The sequence below is a fragment of the Camelina sativa genome, chromosome 16 (assembly GCF_030686135.1).
Source record: "Camelina sativa cultivar CO46 ecotype springtype chromosome 16, ASM3068613v1".
NCBI lineage: Eukaryota > Viridiplantae > Streptophyta > Magnoliopsida > Brassicales > Brassicaceae > Camelina > Camelina sativa.
Genome location: NC_141895.1, coordinates 5,988,583 through 6,013,652, shown reverse-complemented (window position 1 = coordinate 6,013,652; position 25,070 = coordinate 5,988,583). Strand labels below are relative to the sequence as shown.

The 25,070-nt window shown below is 35.2% G+C and overlaps 4 protein-coding genes and 2 non-coding genes across 8 annotated transcripts; 3 read left to right on the top strand and 3 right to left on the bottom strand.

Moving 5' to 3' along the window:
• Positions 1 to 1,884: 1,884 nt before the first annotated feature.
• On the top strand, positions 1,885 to 2,570 carry LOC104750021 (uncharacterized). The gene has a single exon (XM_010471749.3). The coding sequence runs from the start codon at positions 1,996 to 1,998 to the stop codon at positions 2,329 to 2,331; it is 336 nt and encodes a 111-aa protein (XP_010470051.1). The 5' UTR covers positions 1,885 to 1,995; the 3' UTR covers positions 2,332 to 2,570.
• On the top strand, positions 2,385 to 2,456 carry TRNAC-GCA (transfer RNA cysteine (anticodon GCA)). Its single transcript has one exon. It is a non-coding gene; the product is annotated as a tRNA-Cys (tRNA).
• A 597-nt stretch (positions 2,571 to 3,167) lies between the features above and the next one.
• LOC147925175 (histone H4) lies at positions 3,168 to 3,752 on the bottom strand. Its single transcript, XM_087493515.1, has one exon. It carries the CDS (start codon positions 3,680 to 3,682, stop codon positions 3,371 to 3,373), a length of 312 nt encoding a protein of 103 aa, XP_087349641.1. The 5' UTR covers positions 3,683 to 3,752; the 3' UTR covers positions 3,168 to 3,370.
• A 1,654-nt stretch (positions 3,753 to 5,406) lies between these two features.
• Positions 5,407 to 8,258, bottom strand: LOC104750020 (UDP-glucuronic acid decarboxylase 6-like). Of its 3 annotated transcripts, XM_087493513.1 has the most exons (11): positions 8,068 to 8,258; positions 7,843 to 7,938; positions 7,647 to 7,735; positions 7,210 to 7,384; positions 7,018 to 7,109; positions 6,770 to 6,923; positions 6,593 to 6,670; positions 6,409 to 6,502; positions 6,251 to 6,317; positions 5,982 to 6,086; positions 5,407 to 5,869 (listed from the first exon to the last, which is right to left on the bottom strand). In XM_087493513.1, exons 3-11 carry the CDS (start codon positions 7,731 to 7,733, stop codon positions 5,687 to 5,689), a joined length of 1,035 nt encoding a protein of 344 aa, XP_087349639.1. In that variant the 5' UTR covers positions 7,734 to 7,735; positions 7,843 to 7,938; positions 8,068 to 8,258; the 3' UTR covers positions 5,407 to 5,686. The 3 variants fall into 3 exon arrangements, with proteins under 3 accessions (XP_087349639.1, XP_087349640.1, XP_087349638.1); XM_087493514.1 differs by lacking the exon at positions 7,843 to 7,938; XM_087493512.1 differs by lacking the exon at positions 8,068 to 8,258 and having other exon boundaries at positions 7,843 to 8,059.
• Positions 8,259 to 15,531: 7,273 nt separating this feature from the next.
• On the top strand, positions 15,532 to 15,603 carry TRNAH-GUG (transfer RNA histidin (anticodon GUG)). The gene has a single exon. It is a non-coding gene; the product is annotated as a tRNA-His (tRNA).
• Positions 15,604 to 15,759: 156 nt separating this feature from the next.
• On the bottom strand, positions 15,760 to 19,288 carry LOC104750019 (uncharacterized). Its single transcript, XM_019237492.2, has 3 exons — positions 18,561 to 19,288; positions 17,686 to 17,853; positions 15,760 to 17,578 (listed from the first exon to the last, which is right to left on the bottom strand). Exons 1-3 carry the CDS (start codon positions 19,095 to 19,097, stop codon positions 15,890 to 15,892), a joined length of 2,394 nt encoding a protein of 797 aa, XP_019093037.1. The 5' UTR covers positions 19,098 to 19,288; the 3' UTR covers positions 15,760 to 15,889.
• Between the last annotated feature and the right edge of the window lie 5,782 nt (positions 19,289 to 25,070).

The following is a 25,070-nucleotide window of genomic DNA, read 5'->3' as shown; positions in this document are numbered from 1 at the left end:
CAATTTGTTCCTCTCAGCGAGATGTTCCAGAATCTGCATTTACACGCCCCCAGAATAGATGTGACCAAAATAGATATCTTTAATAAGTAACAACGAGAGTTGGAATAAGAGGATCAAGCTTTCTTAGATAAAAATGGGGTCATAGAGATGATGAGACTTTTATTAGCTTATATATATATAACAACGTTTTTAGTTTCGGTTTGGGGTTTGGTTATTTTCACAAATGGCAAAACTAATATATGATAATCTCCATGTGTGTGTGAAGAATAGTGATTAAGTTTGAAGCTTGAATATTGTGATTCAAACCCTATACGCTTTGGATTTTGTGAAATGTTTCTAGAGTTGCATCATATATAGTATATTTTATTCCTTAGAGACAACCATGCCAAAACCACCCCTTCCCAGCTTAGTATACCGCCGCCACTCACAACTTTGATAGGTTGTACCGTCGAACAGTTATTGATTCCCACGAAAATAACCGCGGCCTACAATGCTCCTATGACCATAGATAAGTCTTCTGCGGCTGACCTGTTACCTCCTATTTGCCACAAGATGGTACCAATCAAGAGAGATGTTGCTAATGTGAAAATGAACCGGACAAGATATTTTTTTCCTACATAATAGGGGAATAATGTTACTTAGTTCAGCAGGATCCACTCTGATTTAAATATCCTGGCTATCGTCCGCATAAGTCCGGCGAAAATCCACGAACCAATTTCTTTAACTCAATAAAAATCAATGAATGATAGGGTATACGGTATACCATAGATTATTGCAACTATATCAATACATTATAAATCTATGACTAATGTAAAATTTGAAGAAAACAAATATATGTTGGCAAAAATAAGCAAGAGAAAAAAAATTTAGCAAGACATAAAAAATTTCCAAGCAATAACATATAACATTAGTTTTTTTTTTTTTGATAGGCTATAACATTAGTTAAAACTAAATGAAATAATCAGAAATGGAATCCTAAAACTAACTGTTAACTAAGAAAAATAAATCAAAACAGAAAGAGATTTATGATGATTATCTAAAACCTCTAATAATTATGATTCAAGATACTAAATTCTTTTAAAATTTCTTGCATTACTCTCGAACCTACTTTCAGTTTAAGGATGCATATAATGTAACAAGATTTTTTGGTTGAATTAATTTTACATTGATCATTAAAATAAATTTAAAAACTATGTTTAAATTCTGTAAATACACCTTAGCTAATATGCAAGATAAAGAGAGATTTAAGGGGATGTGCTCGAGCATTGACAACTAAATATAGATGTGATAATATATGAGGTCTTTAGGAAACGAGAGTTGCTAGATCACCTTTTAAAACCCAATGAGTGTTTGCATTAGCTAGTCCCACTTCTAAAACTAATTAATTATGATTGACCTCACTTGTGAAACAAAAGTTAAGTAGCTTTTTTGTTTTTGCCATGTGAAGTATGTAGTTAGAAGTTGCCAGTGAGTGACATGTGTTAGGAACTTAGGATATGTTCAACTTGAATTATAGAGTAATGTTAGTCTATCGCTAACCTCTTCTTACTGCCACATATACATTGGATTTAGTCAAAGCCACAAACTTTAACAACAATTAAAATATCCGAAAATATTACTCTCATCATCATTGTAAAAAAATCTCATGACTCAATCTCAACCCTTCATTGACCTATTCTCTAATGCTATCATTAGAGACACTAGATTAGTTCACGGTGTACATTTTTCTCTCGTTAGTTAGGTGAATAATCATTAAAACTCGGTCACTACAAATTTTATTCAAACCACCACAACCGAAAAAATTCAAGATTAATAAGAAAAATGGCAAAATCGTAATTTTAAAATAGAGTTCGTGAAAACGTGTAAGCGCCCTCTCTCCCACTCCTTCTTCGTCACATAGTATTATCACAATCCACAAAACACACTCAAAATCTTTTTTTTTTCAAACTTCACACACAAGACAAAACTACACAACTTCTAGTTTTGATCCTTACAATGGAACAAATTCTTGAGAAAGTCTCAACTCGTTGCAAAGTTCTTGTTCAAGCATCAACATGGACAATACTCCTAATGTTAACGGTGGCTTTGGCTTCATTCGCTCCGGAGATGGCGTTCGTGTCTAAAATATCATCATCGTCTTCTTCAGACGGGTTCTTAAGGATTCCGATGGAAGAAACTGTGATCATACCCTCAGAAATGGTGAAGAAATCGACTTTGGATCTTTTTGTTCCGACCATATTCGCAGGAGTTATGGTTGTTGCATCTGTCTCTTTGTTACGTTCTTGTTTTGGTATCGAAGGTGGTGTTGTCGAAATGGAAGAACAATGTTGATTAACGTAATATGTTATGTTTTATACTAGTTTAATTGTAACGGTAACAACAAAGGGTCCTTAGCTCAGTGGTAGAGCAATTGACTGCAGATCAATAGGTCACCGGTTCGAATCCGGTAGGGCCCTTTCTTTTTCTTTCTTTTCTTATATAATCTGTGTCGCTGTATTGACCGTCGATTAAATCTGATCTGACGGTAAATATTTCGTTACAAAAGAATGTCCTGGATCGATGACGTGGCTGTTGAGTAATAACAATAGTATCTCAAAAGTTTATGAGTCTTATATTTAAACTCCAAACACTCTAAAATGCTCACATTTAGTCCACAGTTCGATTTTCTTTTCTTTTAGAATCTGTACCGTTGTATTGACCGTTGATATTATCTGATCTAACGGTGAAAAAGGTTCGTTACAAAATTATGTCCTGGATGGATGACGTGGCTGTTGAGTAATAATAATAATAGTGTTTCAAATTTAGCTCACAAGTTAATAAGTCTTAAATCTTATGTTTTAAAACTCGAAACTCTGAAATGCTCAAATTCAATCCGTAATTTGATTTCGCTCTACAAAAAAAACCCAATTGCTTATAATTAAGTTAATTCTTATATACTATAGTACTGTTCATATAAGATTTACTCAACTCAAAGTCTCAAACCAATTGATAATCCTTTACTATAATCGTCATGAATTTGAAAGATTTAAGACATTTGGAGCAATGAAATATTTTAGAGCCATTTAGAGCAATTAGAGTAATTTAGAGTAATTTAGAGCACTTTAGAGCAATTTAGAGTAGTTAGAGTAATTTAGAGTAGTTAGAGTAATTTAGAGTAGTTAGAGTAATTTAGAGCAATTGAAACTATCATTAACCAAATGAGATCTTCATTACAGCAACTTGCAATTACCCTAATTACAAATCTCAAACCCTAAATCCCTAAATAATTTTGAAATTTCTTGACAGCAAGACTTAATTAATCATCATAAAAACACAAGAAACCACCCCCCGCCCCCAAAAAAAAAAAACAAAAAACTCAAATTTGTTAAAATCAACCACCAAATCCATAAAGAGTACGTCCTTGTCTCTTCAAAGCATAAACAACATCCATAGCAGTAACAGTCTTCCTCCTAGCGTGTTCAGTATACGTCACAGCATCTCTAATCACGTTCTCCAAAAAGATCTTCAGCACACCTCTCGTTTCTTCGTAGATCAGACCACTGATACGTTTCACTCCTCCTCTACGGGCGAGACGACGTATCGCTGGCTTCGTGATTCCTTGGATGTTGTCTCTTAGAACTTTTCTGTGTCTTTTTGCTCCTCCTTTGCCTAAACCTTTTCCTCCTTTTCCTCTTCCTGACATTTTTTTTTTCTTGGGAGAATTTGAGATTTGTTAAAGACGATTTGAAGTTTTGTTTGGTTGCTGAAGAGGAAGATGATGGATGATTTATAAAGAAGATGCTTTGTTTTCGAAAATGAATCGTGACCGTTCTTTTTAGTCTTTGATCGTACGGTTAATGATGACGATCCGCGAGAAATGTTAAGAAGAAATATGAACCGTTGATTACTATTGAATCTACGGTTATAGATTGGGTTATTAAGTCACTCACACGGATCGTGTATTTTTGTTATTTTTCTTTAACCGGTCCGGTTAAGGATGGGAGCTTTGGCCTAGAACGATGTCGTTATGATATTTCTGAACCAGTGAATAAACCGGGACAGTTATTGATAATGTGTGTTTTTATCTAGCTAGAATGAAGCGATGTCGTATTGAGGTGGTTTCGGCTCTGCTTTTGATCAAAAACAGAGCTAAAAGCTCTTCTTGATTCTTTGTCTTCTCTTTTTATAAGCTCTTCATCTCTTATGTAACTCAAAGACTCCACTGTTTATGAATACCAAAAGTACTGTTCTTGCAGTTATGTATTGGATAAGCACAATTGGATCTGTCGTTTACGTTAACTAAAAAGAGAGGAAAAAGTATTCCGCTGCCGGTGTTTGAACCCGGATTTCACAATTGAAATTAACCTGTGTGCTACAGCGGATCTGTTTGAACATATCTCCAATCAACTAGTATACTAATGAAAATTTTAGTGTTTTCTTAACCTTAAGAAGAGCACAGACTCTTAAGTGTATTGGAGTGTTCTGGTTTGGAGCATTTAACAGTGTCCACAACTTAAGGATTGGGTGCTTTAACTAGAATGAAACAAGATTCTTACTCTTGTATATGTCTCTTCAATTCTTTTTGCTTTCTCTTTTTTTCTTTAACTTAAAGACTTCACTAATAGTGAATTGCAAGGTATTGTTCTTGCTAGCTGGGAATGGGATCACATCGATCTCGAACTACTAATAAAACGTGTGTTCTTGATTTAATCATCAAACCAATACTTTATGTTATTTGTCATAGAATTCTCACCAAGTTGTAAACTTATCCAAAGTAGAAACAAAACAAAGAAGAACAAATCTTGAAGAATGAACTCAGAGGCTCTTCTTTGATCATGGCAAAATGATAATCACAATTTTGGTATTAGATTCATACCGTAACTAGATTCAACACAAAGCTCATGAAAGATCAAAACAAAACTTCATCTTAAAAGTCAACTTAGACAAGCATAACCGATTTAATCAAAAATAAAAGTGGTATATTATATATATATATTGGATCTGTCCTTTCCCTGACTATGAAGAAAGCAAAAAAGAAGTATTCCGCTGCCGGGGTTTGAATCCGGATTTCATCATTGAAATAAACCTTTGTGCTACAGCGGATCTATTGAATGTATCTCCCATTGACTAGTATATGGTCTTTATAAAAAAATTAGTATCTTGTACCTACCATCATGTGTTCAGACTTAACTTAAGAGTTAAGACCTTGTGCTTAAGAAGAGAAGAGACTCTAGTTTTGTTGCAGTGTTCTCTTAACAGTGTGTTTTCTTTGTTATTCTTCAAACCAGTGGTGTGAGTGAGATAATAAGGTTGTAGAAATTGACATCAACTAGATTTTCTGCATAGGAAACTCTATAAACCAAAAAAAAAAAATGGTTTTCAGTACAAAGAAAAGAGTTTGGACTTTTCAAGTTTTCACAAGATCAGTGACGATGAAATGACTCATTTTGTCAACTAGGCTTAGTTGATCTCATTGATTACATTGCTCATGAAAAAATCCAAGTAGTAGTACAACATCACTCCCTAAAATATTCCTCGTTAGGAAGCTTATTCGCTACAAACTCAAAAATGCAAAAAAGAATAAAAACACAACCTCAACAGGCTTCGGGGATTAGCAAGTTAAAAAAAGAAAAAAGAGAGGTAAAAAACAAACATAAAAATCCATGAATAAAAACACATTTTTTCTCTTCTTGAATATAAGTTTCATTCACTTCTTTGAAACACCAAGCCTGAGACGGAAGTCTTCTTCCATAAGAGGAAGCCCTTCACGTAGCTTCACCTTTGGTTCCCAACCAAGAACTTCTTTAGCTTTGCTTATGTCTGGTTTCCTCTGCCTTGGATCATCCGGTGTGTTCTCTACCATCTTTATTTCGATGTCCGGTTTAATAAGCTGCATATAGCAATTCACATTAATATACATTACTTCTTTCTTACACAACTAGCTATAATCACATTTATACATGTGAAATGAAATAATAACAAAAATGGCAGTGCTAATTAACCTCTTTAACCGTCTCAGCGAGCTCAACCATTGTGAATTCGCCTGGATTGCCTATGTTGATCGGTCCGGTTTGGTCTCCTTCCATCAGACGCATTAGACCGTCCACCTACAAAACCAAAGTTGAGATAATTTCTGCATGTTGTTACCAATCAAACTTTTTTAGTGGAATTCTTTTCGTGATTTCGTAAGAATAAGATCAATGCAAGTATAATTTAATCTCTAATGAGTTTGAATCATGATAAAGATACTATATAGGATAGACATACATACCATGTCTGATACATAACAGAAACTGCGGGTTTGTGTTCCCGGTTTCTGAACAGTTAGAGCTTCTCCCCTGCAAAACCATAACTAATAGTCTTAGATTCGACTCAAAATAAACCCGGTTAATAAAAAGTGAAAATTCAGGAACTTGAGGTTAGTTTCACCTGAGAGCCTGAGCAATAAAGTTGCTCACTACACGACCATCATCTATGTTCATACGAGGACCATATGTGTTGAATATTCTTGCTATGCGTATTTCTACATTGTCCCCATAATAATAACAACAAATTAGCTAGTAAGACTAGATCCAAGTTTCCAAGAAAATGACAATAGACTGATTAATATTACCAATCCCATGTTGCCTATGGTAATCAAACATCAGAGTCTCGGCAACACGTTTTCCTTCATCGTAACAGCTTCTAACACCTTATAACGTACAACACCAAATCCATCGATGCGTTAGCTCATTAGTTTATAAGCTGACATTATTAGAAATATTTTTCATATTGTCATATAATGACTCACCAATCGGGTTTACATTTCCCCAATAGCTCTCGGGTTGAGGGTGAACAAGAGGATCACCGTACACTTCAGATGTCGAAGTAAGCAAAATTCTAGCTCCAACCCGCTTAGCTAGTCCTAACATGTTAAGTGTGCCAATCACATTTGTTTTTATCGTCTGCCAATGAAAAGATGAAGATATGATCATAAGTCATTAACATTATTTATTATATCATCATTTGGCGAATTTTGGTTAACGAAATCTAACAAACCTTAACCGGGTTGTATTTGTAGAAAATTGGAGATGCAGGACATGCTAAATGGTAGATTTGATCAACCTCGACTAACAGAGGCTCGGTCACATCTGAAGAATTTTGTTTTAATATTGGTGTTAATTACTAATGCAATGTTTTGTATTATGACTATTGAGTATCAATTAAGATTGACTAATAAAGAAGAATTACCGTGACGAATGAGCTCAAATCTTGGATGACCGATCCATTTCTTGAGATTGTCTTTTGATCCTGTGAAGTAATTATCCGCAACAATTACTTCATTCTTTTCGTTTTGCATCAATTTATCAACGAGATGTGAACCAATGAATCCAGCTCCTCCTGTCACCAAGATCCTCATATTCGACTGCTTTCCCAAAGTCATTCAACAATTCAATCTCGACATGTCAGTTTGCATCACTACACCTAGTTATCCAAAACTCGCATAATGCATGTTGTTGACCATAACAAAAAAAATCAATGTCAAAACATTTCTAAATATCAAAGCCTTTATTCAACTTTTTTAACTTATGACTTCGACTTATGCATAACTACAACGTTTAACTAGAGTTAAGTTTAGAGACTTAAGGGATATTTTGACTGAAAAGAACAAAAAAAACAGAATTGACCTGAAAGAACTTGGAGTTACGCAGAGGAGAAGGCATCGGTGGTGGCTTTGTCGTCGTCGTGATCCCGTTGGAAGAATTCGTTGCCATTTCTGCATAGTTGAATTTAAATTTCGTAAACTCTAATCACAGATTCATCATGTGATAAGAATACACATGTTACATACATAATAACACGGAATATAGAGTATTAATCAACCTGATGAGGCAGTGAGAAGATGGATGTAAAGTTGTAACGAAAACTATACACAAATCACTCTTCTGATCTTGATGACATAACAAGATTCAATGGAATCTATATTTATACGCATGTAAACTTAGATAAAAATCATATGAAACAAGAAGATGAGTCCCACAAAATTTGTAAACTACGTCAAACAAAAGAAAAAAAAAATCGTGGGGAAATAAAAAGAAAATTCCCTACCAGAAATATTGAAGCTTCAAAAGAACGAAAAGTGAGACACGACGAACTTCACCAAACCCAATTCTAATTTGGTCACCAAACGTCGCTTACGAATAAAGTTTCAATTTAAAAAAATGTTCTATATCAAGGACGAGAGATAAGAGAAGAAAACAAAGACTCAAGAAGAGTTTGACTTTTCACTATTCTCTACTAAAGTTTAGACTAAGGATTTAAGCATTTAATGGATCTTAAATTTCGAGATTTGCGACACGATTAAATAAAACTTGTGGGATTAATTAAAACAAGATAAGCTTATAGCTAACGTGTGATATGCGCCGTAGGAATCGAACCATTGTGTTGTTATTGCCCTAAACGAATTTACATATCACACCTTCATAAAAAAAAAGTATTCGCAATTTATCGAGGATAAGATTATTCTTTGGCTTTAGTGTTGTTTTTGTTGAGCAAAAAGATTTATTAAAATTAAATTAAAAGAGAGGTTCAAAGTTCCAAACTAGAACAAGGAGAACCCAACACACTCGATTTGTTCTAAATTAAAGAGCTGATTGAGACAAAAACGAGATTGAAAGAAAATAGTTTGTATTAATTAACTTTCGCTCTGATTGGTAATGTAGCCAAAACTGTAAGCTGAAGCTGAAACCTGTTACGGAATAGTGTAAAGCTGTAAGAAAAAATTGTACGTGAAAGCTCTACATAAAAGTTGAGAGTAAAACTTTTAATAAAGTTTTTGGTAAAGTTTTTGGGATTGGTAAAAATTCAAAACTGTACCAATTGTAATACTTTGTTTTTGTTCACCAATCACTACTTTTATTCAAGTGCAAGAATAAAGAAAACAAAAAAAGGAAACAAACTTTAGATTGTCATCGAAAACAAAATGATTAATACTATTGTCATCGAAAAGTGGCAGTTGCGGAAGCACGAGGCTAATTACCCGCGATTTGGAGATGGCAGCGGTTGTTTTTGCCCTGAAGATTTGGAAATCATATCTGTATGGCGGGAAGGTACAGGTATTTACAGATCATAAGAGTTTGAAGTACATCTTCACTCAACCTGAGTTGAATTTGAGGCAAAGGCGTTGGATGGAGTTGGTAGCGGACTATGATCTGGACATAGCTTACCAACCTGGTAAAGCTAACCTGGTTGCAGATGCGTTGAGTCGGAAGCGAGAGGTTTCGGCTCGTTAGTAGGTGAGATTAGTGCATTGAGGTTGTGTGCTATCTCACAGGAGCCTTTGGGTTTGGAGGTAGCTGACCGAGTGGACTTGTTGAGCGAGTGCGGTTAGCTCAGGAGAGTGATGTGGGGCTGGTGAATGCCTCTAAGGCTACGAGTTCAAAGTATCATGTCTCCGTTAATGAAATTATCCTTGTGCATGGTCGGGTCTGTGTGCCCAAGGGTGAGGGTCTGAGGCAGGAGATAATGAGAGAGGCTCATTCGAGCAAGTTCTCTATTCATCCAGGAGCGACAAAGATGTACTGTGACCTCAAGCGGTATTACTACTAGGTCAGGATGAAGAAGGACGTAGCTGGCTGGGTTGCGAAGTGTGACACCTGTCAGCTGGTAAAGGCTGAGCATCAGGTTCTTGGCAAAAGTTTATTGCAGATTTTACCCATTCCATAGTGGAAGTGGGATATGATCAAGATGAATTTCGTGGTAGGATTACTATTGTCACAGACATTTGATGCGATTTGGGTCATTGTAGACCGTTTGAGTAAGAGAATCTCCATTGGCAAAGTTGCAAGCAAATATATTAACATTATTTTATTAGAAAAAATACAAATTCAAAGCTAAACACTTTCCTAAGTTACAAGTAAAAAATTCACCTCCAATGGTAAAGTTGTTAATTAAAAGTTCTTAAACTTTTTTCAAAAACTTACTTTCAACAAAGAAAGAAGAAGAAGCTTGAACTTCAAGCAAAAATCAAATCGTCTTAACAAAGTAAGAAGAAGAAGAATCGTCGAAGCAGAGGGGAGAGGACATAGAGTGACCTGAAGTTGGGGCTGTTGGTGCTGACTACAAGATTGAATACTCAGTTGATGTCGGCTTGTTGGTGTTGTTGCTCTCGGCTCTTCCAATCTGTAATGATCCTTGAAGTTGTAGATGAAGATGTCTGAATCTCTCTCCAGAGAAACAAACCAGAAAGCTGCAGACAAAAGTAAACAAGCCCAACAACTACATAATACAATGCAAAAAATCCAGTGACAGTCATATCAAGCTTTTAAGAGAAGAAGAAGAAAATACCTTAAAAACTTCGGCAAGAAAGGGAATAATAGCATAATCATACTTATAACCTCCATCGCTTTGAGAAAGAGTTGTTAAAATCGCCTGTAGCATAAGATTACAAAATGAGAAATGAAACAAAAACTTATCTCTCTCACTAATATCAAGAATGATGATCATGACTTGTATAGACTAATAACAGCATTCGTTGGCAACACAAACTCTCATTAAACTTCTTCAGCTACACCGATTGAACAAAATCAATCGACAAAATCACAAGCATAAAGGGAGAACGAATTGAATTTTTAGAAACACAAGGGACTCAATCATCTCAGATTTGGAAAAAGGGAATTCCACAACTAAAAAGAACAAGCGATTATATATATATATATATATATATATATATATATATATCATCATCATCGTCTTAACCAAACTACAAAAAAAAACAGAGAAAACAGTTTAATATGTGAATAAGTGGATACTGACATACCTTGGGATAGTGATCTCAAAAGGGTAGTAGATTACACGATTACACCATCGTTAATAGGAATTATTCAAATGATGTGCAAGTGTTGGGTTTATTATATATGTACCTGAATTTTCTTGTTCGGGTGTTTCTCAGATTTAAAGGTTCACAAAGTAAATCACACTACAAAACTAAATAAAAAAGATAAATCCACAAACCAAATCAGACAATAAGAATTGCTCGCATCTTCAAACCTTTACTCAAGCTTAGAAAGAAACCACAAATTTATGCATAGTGTTCTCCAAAACTCCCAATTTCTATAGGTTTTAAATCACTGAGAAAAAACTAATCTCAGATCCAAATCAATCAACCAAATCAATGCAAAACCTTATGAGATCGAACAACCACCAAACAAATCCAGATAGAGAAACATTGACTTGATGTCTACAAGGATTGGACTGATTTTTTAAGCAAAAAAAAAAAAAAAAAAAAAAAAAAAAAGGACGAAAGATTTACCATTTCCTTGACCCTTGACCTGACAAATTTCGCCGAACCAAACTCGAATACAAGAGAGAAGCTTCCAGTTTCTCTACGATTTCTTCTTCTGATTGATTCTCCTCTCAAATCAAACACTCGATCTGTGTTCTTCGTTTCAATGTCGGAGATAACGAGAGAAAGAGATGGAAAAGAAACCAAAAAAAATAACGCGCAAAACATTTTTTTTTTCTTTCTTTCACCAAACAATCAAACAATTACACGTGCCCTAAGATATTCATTCCAAAACATCTTAGCTAAGATATATTTCTAAGCTTAATTGATATTTTTGATATATTTTTTTACATTTTTAAGTTAACATACTCGCTAACAACTCTCCGTTGGAGATGACCTAAGTCTGCACACTTTCTGGCCATCAAGAAAACTGATGGAGCAGCGGTTTTGGCTAGGTAGTATGTGAGAGAAATAGTCATATTGCATGGTGTCCCTACTGGTATTGTGTCTGATAGAGATTCCAAGTTCACTTCGGTGTTCTAGAGTGCATTTCAGGCAAAGATGGGCACGAAGGTGCACATGATTATAGGCTATCATCCTCAGACGGACGATTAGTCAGAGAGGATGATCCATACTTTGGAGGATTAGCTGAGGATGTGTGTGCTAGATTGGGGTGGTCACTGGACAAATCACTTGAGCTTGGTGGAGTTTGCATACAACAACAGATACTAGGATAGTATTGGGATGACTCCTTATGAGGCATTGTATGGGAGGCCATGTCGTACACCATTATGATGGACCCAGGTGGGGGAGAGGAGCATTTATGGTGCGGGATTTGTTCAGGAGACCTCATAGAAGATTCAGGTTCTGAAGCTGAATATGAAGGAGGCTCAGGATCGGCAGAGGAGTTATGCTGATAAGTGGAGGAAGGATCTTGAGTTTCAGGTGGGTGACAGAGTGTACCTCAAGATGGTCATGTTTCAGGGTCCGAACAGGTCATTGTCAGAGACTAATTTGAGTCTGAGGTACATGGGTCCGTTCAGAGTGGTTGAGTGGGTGGGACCAGCGGCATACATGCTCCAGTTGCCTGATCTTATACGTGCGTTCCACAAGGTGTTTCATGTGTTGATGCTGAGGAAGTGTCTTCACAAGGGTGATCAGTTGTTGGCCAAGATTCCTGAGGATCTTCAGCCCAACATCACTTTGGAGGCGAGACCGTTGAGGGTGCTCGAGAGGAGAGTCAAGGAACTTTGGAATAAGAAGATTCCTTTGATGAGAGTCTTATAGGACTGTGATGGTGTAGAGGAGCAGACTTGGGAACCAGAGGCGACTTGAGCTTGTCTAGCCTGGTCCCAGTTTTAGTCTGTGGCTAGAGCGGGAATGGAGTATTCCAGTGCATCTCTTTTGATACTTGGTCGCTTAGGGGTGGTTAGTTGTGCAACTAAGTACCAAGATGAGGTGGTGTTCAGGATATGAGTTTCCGTGAAGCGCACTGCTAAAAGTGAAAAGTTTCCAAAAATATAAGTTTCTAACAATGGAAGTTCCAGAAATGGAAAGGGTTGAGGTAGATCTAGTCGGGAGGTACTCGATGACATCAGAATTATTTGCTTAAGGTCTTGTGGGCCTAACTTATGTGATACCGATAGCTCGATGGACTTTGTGGGCAGAGAGTGGGAGTGGTATTTTTACTTCGGATGACGATCCGAGAGCTCGCTTTAGGGTGACGATCCAAGGACAGACTTTGAGACTCCCTGGATACTGTAGATGTGAGCCGCAGCTCAGCATTGAGCCGGTATGTCTCAAAGGTTGAGACCTGAGAGCGGGGGGGAGTGGGTGTGAGTGACTTCATGAATGTCGTATCTTAAGGCGGTTAGCCTGATAGGCAGCCAGCATGATTTGTTGGTTACGACCGCGGATGGGGAAAGCACTGAGTTGTGAGCAGATAACGTTCGGAGGTGTGCGGGCTGTTGCGACAGTTGCACGGAAACCCTTGGCTGATGGTGTTTAGTCTGGTCGGAGGACGTGCTGGCCGTGTGGATGGTGGCATGGAGGTCCTTGGAGTGGGATGGTGTTGCAGGATTCGAGAACGAATCCTTGTTTGTGGGGGAGAATTGTAACATCCGCAAACAAAATAATGTCAATCGACACCAGCAATTTCTGGTTCGACCAGATTGTATAAATTGTCGATTTGGTTTGGTTTAGTTCAATTAAAGTCTCTACCCTACGTATTAAAAGGAGAGGGACGACTTGAGGGTTTAGAAAAGCTTGTTTTTGTCGCCGTCTGAGAGAGGAAAAGAGAGAAAAGAGGAAGCGCTTGAGAGTTGGTGGTTTTTTAGAAAATTGCTGGCTGTTCTTGAGAGATCTGAAGCTAGGGGTGTGTTGGAAGCTTCCTAAGAGTGTGTGGGCGTCAGTTTGGGACAGAAACTTCCTGCAAAAGAGGTGAGTGCATGACCATGGCTGATCTAATCCTGAGATCTGTTTTTGTTTTGCTTGTTCTATGTTGTTTGTGGTGTTTTCTTGCTTGGGTTGATTGTGTTTTGGTTTCCATAGGTTCCTGAAGCTTTTGAGTGAGTTTGGGACGGATTGGAGATGATTAGAAACGGAGATGCAACGTTCGGTTTCGAGCAGATCGCGACTGCGGAGTCGGTGTCGGTCGACACCAAGGAAGAGTGTTGATCGACACTGATAGGCAGTGTTGGTTGACACCAACCTTATCCGACACTTCTTTTCTTGGTTTGATGTGTTTGTTTGTGTGGCTGAACATTGGAATCTCAGTTGCTTTGTGTGTATAGCCCAGTAGATAGGAGGATTGCCTCACTGAGTGTTTATGACAATACTCATGCATCTCTATTTGTGTTTGTGGTGAAGGTAAAGGCAAAGTGTGATCGTGGAATCAAGGCGATGAGGAGGAGTATGTTCTAGAGGTGTGATTGATTGTGGTCTAGCTATTGTTAGGCTGCTAGAGTTGAGTTGATAGAACATTGTAGGATGTTGGAATTTGTTATTGACTTTGTTGGTTTAATGGATTATTTATTGTTGGAATCTTTATTAGTTTAATGGTATTGTTTGGTTATTTGCTGTTGTTGTTTGATGTTACGTTGTTAGTGGGTATGAGACCAATAACCATTATATTATAAAAAGAAAAAGCGGGAAGGATTGTTTCCGTACTAATTTTGGTAATCCATTTAACAATGGAAATACTAAAATATATAATATTAATAATTAAAATATTATCAGTAAAACTTTAATTACATCATTTTATTTATTACGGGGATGTATTCAACCTATTATTTTAAATGATTTCAGTTTTTATTGAGTTTTCTATGATTTTGATGATTGGAAAGGAGTTCATATGATTTATTATAAAATTCTTTAAATTTCATTTAAAACCCTGAGATTTTGGATTTCAGTATTTTTCAACCAAAGAAATATTCTCAAATACGTCAAAATCATTAAAAAAAACAAAATCACAAACTGTGCTATCAATAACAGTAAGGGGGGTGTATTCAACTTGACATTTTAAGTGATTTGTGTAAAATTTACCAATTCTATGTTATTCAATCATGGATTTTAAAAAATCTATTAAAATCCACTGTTATTGAACTGATGATTTAAAAATCTACTTTAAAATCTATTAAAATCCACTGTTATTGAACTGATGATTTAAAAATCTACTTTAAAATCTACTGTTATTCAAAACAGTTTTGTGGATTAGGATTCTAGAGGATTTGTTTAGTTAAAAATACAGAAATCCAAATATCATGGTTTTAGGTGGGATTTGAAAGAATTTTACAGAAAATCATATGAAATTCCCTAAAATCTATCAAAATTCTAAATTTACTAAATCCCATCAAATTCTCCAAAATCATGGTTTGAATACACCCCCCTAAATTTTAAAATAGTTTTCTAAATTATTGGTTCAATAAAACAGAATTTTATTAACCTTTTTAAAATCCATGATAGAATAAAATATGATTTGTAAATTTTACCTAAATCAGTTAAAATATTAGTTTGAATACACCCCCTATCTACATTTTGCATATTAGCATTTTGTGCAAGTATTATTTAATTATATATATGTTTTTTATCTAAATGCTACATGCTATTGTATTTTTGTTTATATAGGAAAAAAACTAGATGGTAAAAATCTTTAATAAATTAAACTAGTGTCCCAGATTTCCAATTTTTTTGCTTTAATTGAGTTTCTAATTTGGAAAACTTCCTGTTATAGGAAAATAATTTCGAAAACTCCCTGTTATAAGAAATAGTTTGGGACTAAAAACAGGAAAGTGGCTGTAGTTTAGTGGTAAGAATTCCACGTTGTGGCCGTGGAGACCTGGGCTCGAATCCCAGCAGCCACACTTTTTTAAAAAACTAATATTTCGTCTTTTTGAAAAAAGGCCTTATTGGACCCTGTCAAATAGGCCCACGATTACAGGAAAAAACCTTCCAACTTTTATAACCACTTTTTTTTTTTTGTCAACATTATCACCACTTTTTTACTTCTCACAACACAATTGGTAATGTTATTGTTGGTATTGGTTTAACCGGTTAACCACAAAGCCTTATTACAGAAAAGGTAAACACAAAAACAAACGTTTCCTTCTTTCACACGTCATCATTGTTTATCAATGAGAAGATACATCATCATTTGTACAAAGAGCGTATTTTGCAAGAGATTTCATGCAAGTTAACATGGCTTGAAGGGTTCTCTGATTGCACAACCTCTTTAACCATCTCTTCAATCTCTCTTGTCTCTTTTCCAATCTTCTCCACACAAAACCCTAATGCGCTCAAACTCAATACGACCTCACTCTTGTCCACTTTGACCTCTTCTCCGTCGTCTCCTTCTTGCACACGGAATATTCCATCCGCCACGCTTCTGCAATGCTGGAGATATGTCTCTAAAATCTTCTCCGGCTCGCTCACGGCGGTTGAGAAGCTAGGGTTTGGTGTCTTCCCCAGCTCAATGTCCCATGAGGTGTTGTCGCTCTTGGCCAGTGCCTTTTCGAGGGCGTCAAGTGATTTAAGCAGTGTGATTTCTTCGTATGATTTGGCTAAAAGACCTATGCTCCCTGTTAGACTCTTGAGATCTTTGTCTACGTTGCTTAAAATCTCCTTGCACTGTGGTGATTTTGTTTTTCCTTGTTCTCCAAGAAAGCCTATAGCGTAACCGCTGAATTGCAATAGATCAGCCATCTTAGATAATGACTTGAACAGCTTTTCGTAGCAAGAAAAGTTGAAAGGCGAAAACCAGAAACTTGGCTCTGCATGGGCTTCTGCCGTGAACTTCTTGAGCTCATTTAAGTGACTCCTCAACTTCTTTTGACTCTCCATTATCTCTGCTTTACTCGCTTTAGCTCCAAACAAGCTTGCACACTCGTACAAAGCGTGGAAGCTTCTAGAGAGCTCAAGTTTAGCTATGTTAGCGGCTCTCGTGGGCTGAAAGATGAGCTCCACCATGATGGCACAAGACAAACCAATAAACGTCTCGATGATTCTCTCGATCGCGAACTCGCTTGGTGGGCCAAAATTCTTCCTTCCGAGAATCAAAACGGCTCCTATAGCCGCCGATATACCTCCGGCCTGTCCGTACATCCGACTCCTGCTCAAGAAGCTAGAGAAGAGAAACCATGGAAGCAGAGAAAGAAACCTAACTGACAAAAACTTCTGAAACACAAAACAACCCATCACTCCATACACCGTTCCTATCACTGTTCCTTGTGCCTTCACATTCGCCACTTTAAACGTCGCCTCTCTAGCCGCTGCAAAGCTGACCGCTACAGGTAAACCAGCCCAATATCCGTTTGGCTTACTAAACATCGAACCTAGAAAAATGGCAAAACCTAACGAAAGCGAGAGCTTTAACGCGGGCATGACCTTCTTGCTGTCCCAATCGTTTATCCAAGACCTCGTTTTGGATTTTTCTAAGACCTTGACTTTGTTCTCCTCCGGTTTAGCCATTGTGATGGTTTCAAGGAGCCTGAGGCAGAACAAGAAGAAGTAAAAGGGCAAATCTTGAGACGTTCCCGGGATTTCCTGAAGTGTTTGGAGGCACTCTTCATCGGATTTTTTGGGATCAGATTCGGGTGTTACCGACGGTTGCGGACTATTGTTTGCTCGTTTGATTGAGAGAATCACACGTTCTTGTATATTCTTGAGACTGTCTTTTACTTCACCCTCAAGTAAGCTCGTAGGAATAGGAGATTTGCTTGCTACTACCATTTCCATTCCTCTAAGAGCAATCTCCATGCTTTGTAGTTTCTCTCCTTTGTTATCATTCACGTTTTGCCACCTCCATATCTTAAATGGAAGCCTCTCCCATGTCATGCTTGGCTATATATACACAAAAATATTCCCATATTAGAAATATTGTATACATACATTTATACTATTTTTGTAAGCATAAATAGTATGTTATTATGAGAAATATAGTTAATTACTTGGTAACGTTTGATTGTTTGATAAAGCTTGGAGGAAGTACGAGCCAGCACTCGAGCCTGTGAGACTGACGCCGTTGCTGACATGGCATCCTCGGTGCAAAAAGCCTTCATGTACAACTTCACTCTCGTCGTTATGTTTTGACCAAGCTCTTTGCTGCTTTGTTTCACCTAAATATTTAAAAATTAATTATTAGTTTTCCAGTTTATTTTTCTTAATATTATCAGATCAGAGAGAATCCCATGCCATTGCCAATAGGTTTGATTTAGTAGTACTATGCACGAAGAAGCATATATAGTTTTAGGGATTATATAAATTAATCAAAAAAGGGAATCGTATTTGTCTGTGATGCGACACAGCTTGTACGCAATATTGGGAAGAATTAAGACAAAATTTTCAGCGGTGGTTGCTGACATAAGATTAGTATAGTATATAATAATGTGGTACGGAATAAAGTTAGCAACACACTTTAACACCCACGTCAACGTGTTTTGTGACTGTACTAGCAAGTCCACCAACATTATATGACATGCTATAATATCTATTAATTTTCTCGTTACTTCATTTGTTCATCAATCTAATTCGAACACGTATACGTCGAGAAAATCATTAAAATTACAACCAAACTTATAATTCCTCTTCTAGTGGTTTAACAAAAAAAAAAAAAATCCTCTTTTAATGGAAATAACTCCCTAAAATTATGTTAACATTTTTTCTAAATCGTGAAAAATATACGGATAGCTAATTTTGTTTTCACATGCAATAACAAACACGTAGAGAGAGGTACATGTGTGCACATATACGTAACAAGTTGGGATATTTATATGTATATATTGACTATTGTTCATTGAGAGAGAGAGCGAGAGAGATATAGTACCTCACAAGTAGCCAAGCGAGGAAGTGGGACGAGAAGAGCAAGAACGCAAGCTATAACACCAAGCGCGGTGCTAGCCGCCACTCGAAGAGGGTGCATAACCGGATCAGTCTCAGCTCCTTTAATATAACCAATAACATAAATGAGAACGATCTGGCCTAACGCGATTCTCTTAGCCACCAAGTGGGTCGAACTGTTAGGTAACACAACCACGAACGCCGCTAGAGCCGCGGCGAGAGCAGTGGTTTCGGCCGTGAGACGAGCGGGACCTATAAGCTTTAACGTGACTATCGCAGGTCCCACGCTCTGACACGTGGCGTAAAGAGCTAACCAGCAGCCACGTAGCGTGTCTCCGAGTGTAGCGTCGGTGATGATGAGGATAACTGTAACGTAAGAGAAGGCCGGGAATGCCACGTGGCGGTTGACCCATTCGGGGCCGTAGAGTGTAGCTGCGCCAACGAATGTACAGGCTAGAGCTGTTCGGAAAGCTGAGGCTAGGCACGTGCGCCACATGGCGCGGCCTCTCTCAGTCATTTGCATTATATATATAGAGATTTGAGTGAGAGAGAGAGCCAAAGGCAAATCTAAAGAAGATAAAGCTTAAGCTTGGGAGCTAGTTTGTTGTTGTGTTGTGCAAGAATCTAATAATTTTGAAGTGAAATAATAGAGAAATTAGAAGAATATGGAATGATTTGAGAGAAGTGTGTGACGATGAAGGGGCTTATAAAGATGCGTTGATTTGATGAGTGGGTCAGTGATATAAGGGAGGACGTGGAAGTACACCAAGTGGGTTCCACGTGCGGAAATTAATGGATTTTTATGTAATGAAAATCATATTTTATCTTTTAATCAAATGAGTTTTTTTTTTTTTTTTAATTGATACGGCATAGTGGCTATATAGTAATAATGATCATATTTGGTGCCTGTTAATGTGTAATATATTTGGCCTCGACCGATGTATACGGGTGGAACATACTGAAAAGGAGCAATGGTTTTTTAAGTATTTGACACAAAGCGGTCTTAAATCACGTTTTCAAAGAAAAGGTTAAGAAATAATATAGTTTTCGTATCTAATGAGGAATTCGAGTTTCGTTATTGGAGCTCATATAAAATTCTGATTTAAGTGTGCTTTTGATCAACTAGTTTAATTGGACAAGCCCAGTCTTTGGGTTATTATTAGTGTTTTCAATAACTAATGAATTCAGCTGTGTTATTTTGATGATTTGAATAATAATGTGATAGAATAATAAATACATTTTTAAAAGAAAATTATTAATTATACGTTTGCAAAATTGTATAAGAAAATAATTTATGGAGAAAATGCAACAAAACATCCAAACTAGCAAAAAGTGAAAAAATCTATTAAATAACCTCAAACGTCCAGATCGTGTGAAAGCAAATTGTCTCACTAAATTGTCCAGATCGATACTCTCTGAAGTTATTTTTGTAAATATTTTTTCTTTAGTTTGGAGTTTGAACTATCAATTTTGAAATTCTTTTTTAATTTAATATTCGATAGACAAATAAAAAGACCTCAAACCTAAATAATGTTAATTTTTTTAAAAAACATATCAAAACACATTCACTTTTATTCTAAACATGTATGACAACTAAACTTGAAACCAAAAAAATTAGACAACTAAGAACAACAATAAAGTAAACAAAATTCATAACAGATAAAATCTATGTACAAACGCAAAAGTGAAATCTTTATACGAAATTTAAATCAGATTTTATCAGTTAAACACAAAACTAAAATCTTGATCTAATGCTTCAAATGTTCCAAATTTCTCTAATTTACAAACTTTAGAAATTAGAAAAATCTCTTTTCAATCAATCTAAGTCTTATATCCGTTGAATAAATGCTCTATCATTATTATGTTTAGTTCTCATATCATTATCCTTAAACAATAACGACTAGAATTTGTAATTTCTTCTGCAAAATAATGTCAAAAGTTTTTGTTGTCAAATTCTTTTAAATGATTTGTTTTGCAATTTTTTGCTTTTAAAAGTTGATTTTGATTTTTTTTGTAACTAGAATTATTATTTTACATTTTATCTAATTACGTATTTATGACATAGTTACATGTTTAATAAAACAATATAAAATAACAAGCCAACAAAATGGATCATGTCAGGTTTTTTATTTTATTTTGCCGTATTTATCTTTTGTGTATCTTTTAACCACTTTTTTCTCGACCGCCTCACAATTTGTATTTTGTAACATGCTAATTTCACAAACGACAATTCTATATATATTAAATTATATTTTAAATACAAACAAAAATAGACCGCTAGAACTTAGAAGCATCTTAAATATAATGTGAATTTTTGTTTATCTTAAGTAAAAATTAAGCATATTTTTCTCTAGCTACTCTCATACCTACAACATAAACTTTATTTTGGACCAGTGAGCTGATTATGATTTTATTTACATTATTCATTTTTTTTGCAAAAAATAGCGAAGGATAAATTTGGAATTATACAATTTCGAGTATTTATACAGTTCGATTGGATCGGATCGGAGTATTGGTTTCTAACATGGTTCCATCGACTTAAAAAAAAAATTAAAACTCCCAATAATTCCAAAAAAAGACATACAACCTATACAATTTGGGTATTTATATACAAGTCGATCGGGGTATTGGTTTCTAACCTACAACTCTCATGACTTTCAAGATCATCCCACTCTCTCCCATGGTTTTGTCAACTTTAAAAAACAAAATTTGAAAACTCCCAATAATACCAAAAATAAAATATTTTTACATATCACTACAAGAAAACATTCAATTTCCTATAGCAGATTACGAAAAAAAATGGAAGGAAAAGAAAACATTCATTTTCCTTCAAAAAAATGGAGGTAAACGCTGTAAGAAATCGATTTTGGAAGGAAATTTGAATTCTACGAAAGTCCTACGAAAAATCTTTCGTAAGAATTTTGAAAGAAAGTGGAAGGAGGTTTTCTGACTATTTTCCTACCAAATCTTAGTAGGAAATTCATTTTTACTAATTTTCTACCAAACTGGTCTTACAATATTCCTACAAACTTAATAAAAATATAAAATTAATTAATGTTTTCTCTATAATTATATTTATTTCGAATTTAATCAAAAATTAATAACATTAATTATTAATCCAAATAATATATATAAAACCAAATTATTAATTTAATTAGAAATACAATTTTTTAAAACTAAATTACAAGCCTAATAGAAAAAGTATTTACAAATTAAATACTAAATATAAAAATTAATAGGTTTTTTATGAGACATGAAGCAGCTCCTCCCATGTGACTCTCCTCCAAAGCTCCAAATTACTTTTGCCAATATTGATCGGATTAGGCAGAGTCACGTATATGAGATCTGTAATGATGGAATCTAGAGCTTCAAGCTGGGGATTGTTGGTGTTGTGTTGGTTTTTTTCCAATGGAGAAAATGATAGAGTCGAAGAGGTAGAGAAAGAGATTAGTTGGTTATCAACAAGATTGAAGTAGCTCTGATTAGAATATACTGAGCAAAATATTAGGTTTTGTAAGAAGAACAAAGGAGAAAAAGAAGAAGAGGAAAAGAAGGAGGAAAAAAAAGAAGAAGTTGAAAAAGGAACAAGATGGAGGCTGCCGAGTACAGTTTTTATATTTAGGGTTTTTACTAATTTTCTTACCAATTTTTCACCAAAAAGCTTTTATATATATTTTAATTTTTAATTTTCTACCACATTTTTTAATCACATTTTTTTATCTCGAATGAAATTCGAAAGAATTTTTTCCTACCAAATTCATTCTATGTCATCTCCTTTCATATTCTTTCTAAGTTTCTACGAATTTTCCTTCAACAAATTTTTGTAGTAAATTTGAAAAAAAGATTCCTACCAAATTTATTCAACATCTTTTCTTTCTATATGCTTTCTGTTTTCCTACAAATTATTTCTTCAACCAAATTATTTGTAAAATTTCGTAAGAAATATCTTACGATTTTCTCATACAACTTTTGTAGAAAAATTATCTTATGTTTTTCTACGATAGTTGCTTTTCGTCAAAATTAGATAAAGTTTTGGTAAGAAATTTTTGAAGGAAAATTTGTAGGAATACATTATGTTTTCTTTTAGTGTATGCTACCTATATCGTGCTTAAGCTTTTTGCGGTCGTTGAAGCTCGAGAGATATGAATCTTGATCCAATTTTTCCTCGTTGTCGTAGGAAACCATTAACCAAGCTTTATGCATCTGCCTTTTTGCAGTTATCCCTTGGAGACTATCAAATACCCTATTTTCTCAGAACTTTCAACCAAGACATGGAAGTTAACATCACACAGGATTTCTATCACACCCAAAATGTTTCAATGGCGCAGAAACTTCTCCCATTTTTGTTCATGTGGAGAATATGGAAAGTACAAAATAATTTTGGTTTCAATAAAGTCCGTAAAAATTCCTCCAATCTAGTTTTGAAAGCACATGAAGAAGTTACATAATATATTTAAGTCTCTCAAGATACGATTTCTATGCATGCAAGATCTACAATGACATATTCATCTTCTTGGTTGCCGTCGGCAACACCTTTTTTGATTTAATCTCCAAACTCAACAAGCTAGAGGAGGATGGATGATCCATGATTATCAAGGGATATTTAAGTCTTGGGGTTCTTCAAATTTGAAACACACTTTCTCCTCTTTGACTGCGGAAACTAAGATTCTCTTAACAGTGACGATGCAACAAGTCTAGATTTGTGGTTATCCTCTGGTCGAGTTTGAAGGTGATAGTGAAGTTCTAATCAATGCGATAAAGGGGTCTCATCAAAGCTGCGAAATAGAAACCTGATGTTAGACACACATTGGTGAAAAGAAAAGTTCACATGTTCATCTTAATTTTGCTAATCGATTGTGTAATACTTGAGCTCATAATTTGGCTAAAGTACGTCGAATTTAGTCCTGAAGATTTCTATTCCAATTATGTAAATCCACCAATTTGATTCAAACAACTCTGTGTAATGATTTGTTTAATTAATATAATTCATTTAGACAAAAGAAAAAAATGATTGCTACCTACATGAGTATTGCTAGCTACAAGAGTATACACATGCAACAATATGTTAACTACAAAAACTATTATTATCACATAAAGACAAGCATAAACAAACATGAGTTATGTATACAACACCATAACCATCCAATTTCGGTGCTTTGGTTGTCGAGCGTTGACCAAAAATTATTTCAGAAAATAATAATTTATTTTTATTTTTATAAACAACCCAAAAATAAAAAATAATTACATAATTTTACTAAAAATATTATATAATAAAAATTTACCACAAATAATGTAACAAATATACATTTTCCTTTTGTAAATTCAATGGTTGGTTTTTAGTTATTTTTTAGATGTTTTTTATGAAAATAAATAAAATTTTGATTATCTTCCTTTCGTTTTCTTATTAAAAAGAAAAAATAGTTGGCAATGTATTGTATATAGTTCAAATGATGTAATCTCATAAATTTTATTAGACAATAAAATTAAAAATTTATTTATAAAATGACCCGACACATTTTTATTTTCACCATAATTCATTAATAAAAATTTTATACTTATTAACTAACTTCCCCAAATTAAAAATGCCATCAATCACCTCAGAAACAACATAAACCATTAACCAAACATTGTCATAAACAAAGTATCTACTAACCAAATAACCCTAATCCAATCAATTAAACAGCAATTTAAGTAACTGCTAGTAGGTTTTTACACCAGAGTATCAATTCCCTTATGCAGTTGCAACATAAAAGGTTATCAATCCAAATGGTTGTTTTGTCAGCAGATAAGATGCAATCAAAACAATACAAGTCAAACCAAATCAAAACAATGCAAGTCAAACCAAGTAATATCAAAGAGTTAAACTAACAACCTAAGGTGAACATAAATAGGGAAACATAAACAAAGAACTACACGACCAAGGTACACGATGCAAGCAATCGTGTACCGGATCGGGTAGGTGATCAGGCACAAAGCTAACAAAAACATAAATCAAGAACAGTTCAAAGTCCTACACGATGCAAGTGATCGAGTACCTGATCGGGCAGGGGATCGAGTTATTGATAAACAATAAACAATCAAGATACAAAAGTTCCTAAGGATGGGGTAATTGGTGCTTAAGTATCCTTAATCAACTTAGAATGTTTTAAAAGCCAGAAGCAAGCTATTCCCTAGACAATGAACATCAAAGCTATAACTAATCCATTCTCTTGACAGAAGCTACTGTGACTTAATTACTCCCTTACCCAAATTTCATTGGAGAAACATAATCAATCAGACAATAGGAATCAGTTCATTCATGTCAATAAACTTATTACACATCTAATCTCTTCGGCTAAGTGGAAATGCCTAAGATCTAATCCCAACCTCTCAGTTTAAAATTTGCATTAAGAACACTAATCCAGAAGGATAATTTCATAAAACAAACAATCTAAAACATCCTAATCGATTAAGAACACCTACTATCCTATCCAATCCTTGGAAAGTTTGGTTCAGT

Bases quoted from the DNA above. Each gene is read 5' to 3' on its own strand.
- LOC147925175 (XM_087493515.1), bottom strand. From the start codon at position 3,682: ATGTCAGGAAGAGGAAAAGGAGGAAAAGGTTTAGGCAAAGGAGGAGCA.
- LOC104750021 (XM_010471749.3), top strand. From the start codon at position 1,996: ATGGAACAAATTCTTGAGAAAGTCTCAACTCGTTGCAAAGTTCTTGTT.
- LOC104750019 (XM_019237492.2), bottom strand. From the start codon at position 19,097: ATGCAAATGACTGAGAGAGGCCGCGCCATGTGGCGCACGTGCCTAGCC. The intron at 17,854-18,560 runs GTACTATATCTC...TTAAATATTTAG, and splicing joins CTCGCTTGGCTACTTGTGAG to GTGAAACAAAGCAGCAAAGA. The intron at 17,579-17,685 runs GTAATTAACTAT...GTGTATATATAG, and splicing joins AAACAATCAAACGTTACCAA to CCAAGCATGACATGGGAGAG.
- LOC104750020 (XM_087493513.1), bottom strand. From the start codon at position 7,733: ATGGCAACGAATTCTTCCAACGGGATCACGACGACGACAAAGCCACCA. The intron at 6,503-6,592 runs GTAATATTAATC...GGGACAATGTAG, and splicing joins CCATAGGCAACATGGGATTG to AAATACGCATAGCAAGAATA. The intron at 6,318-6,408 runs GTGAAACTAACC...ATGGTTTTGCAG, and splicing joins TTTATTGCTCAGGCTCTCAG to GGGAGAAGCTCTAACTGTTC.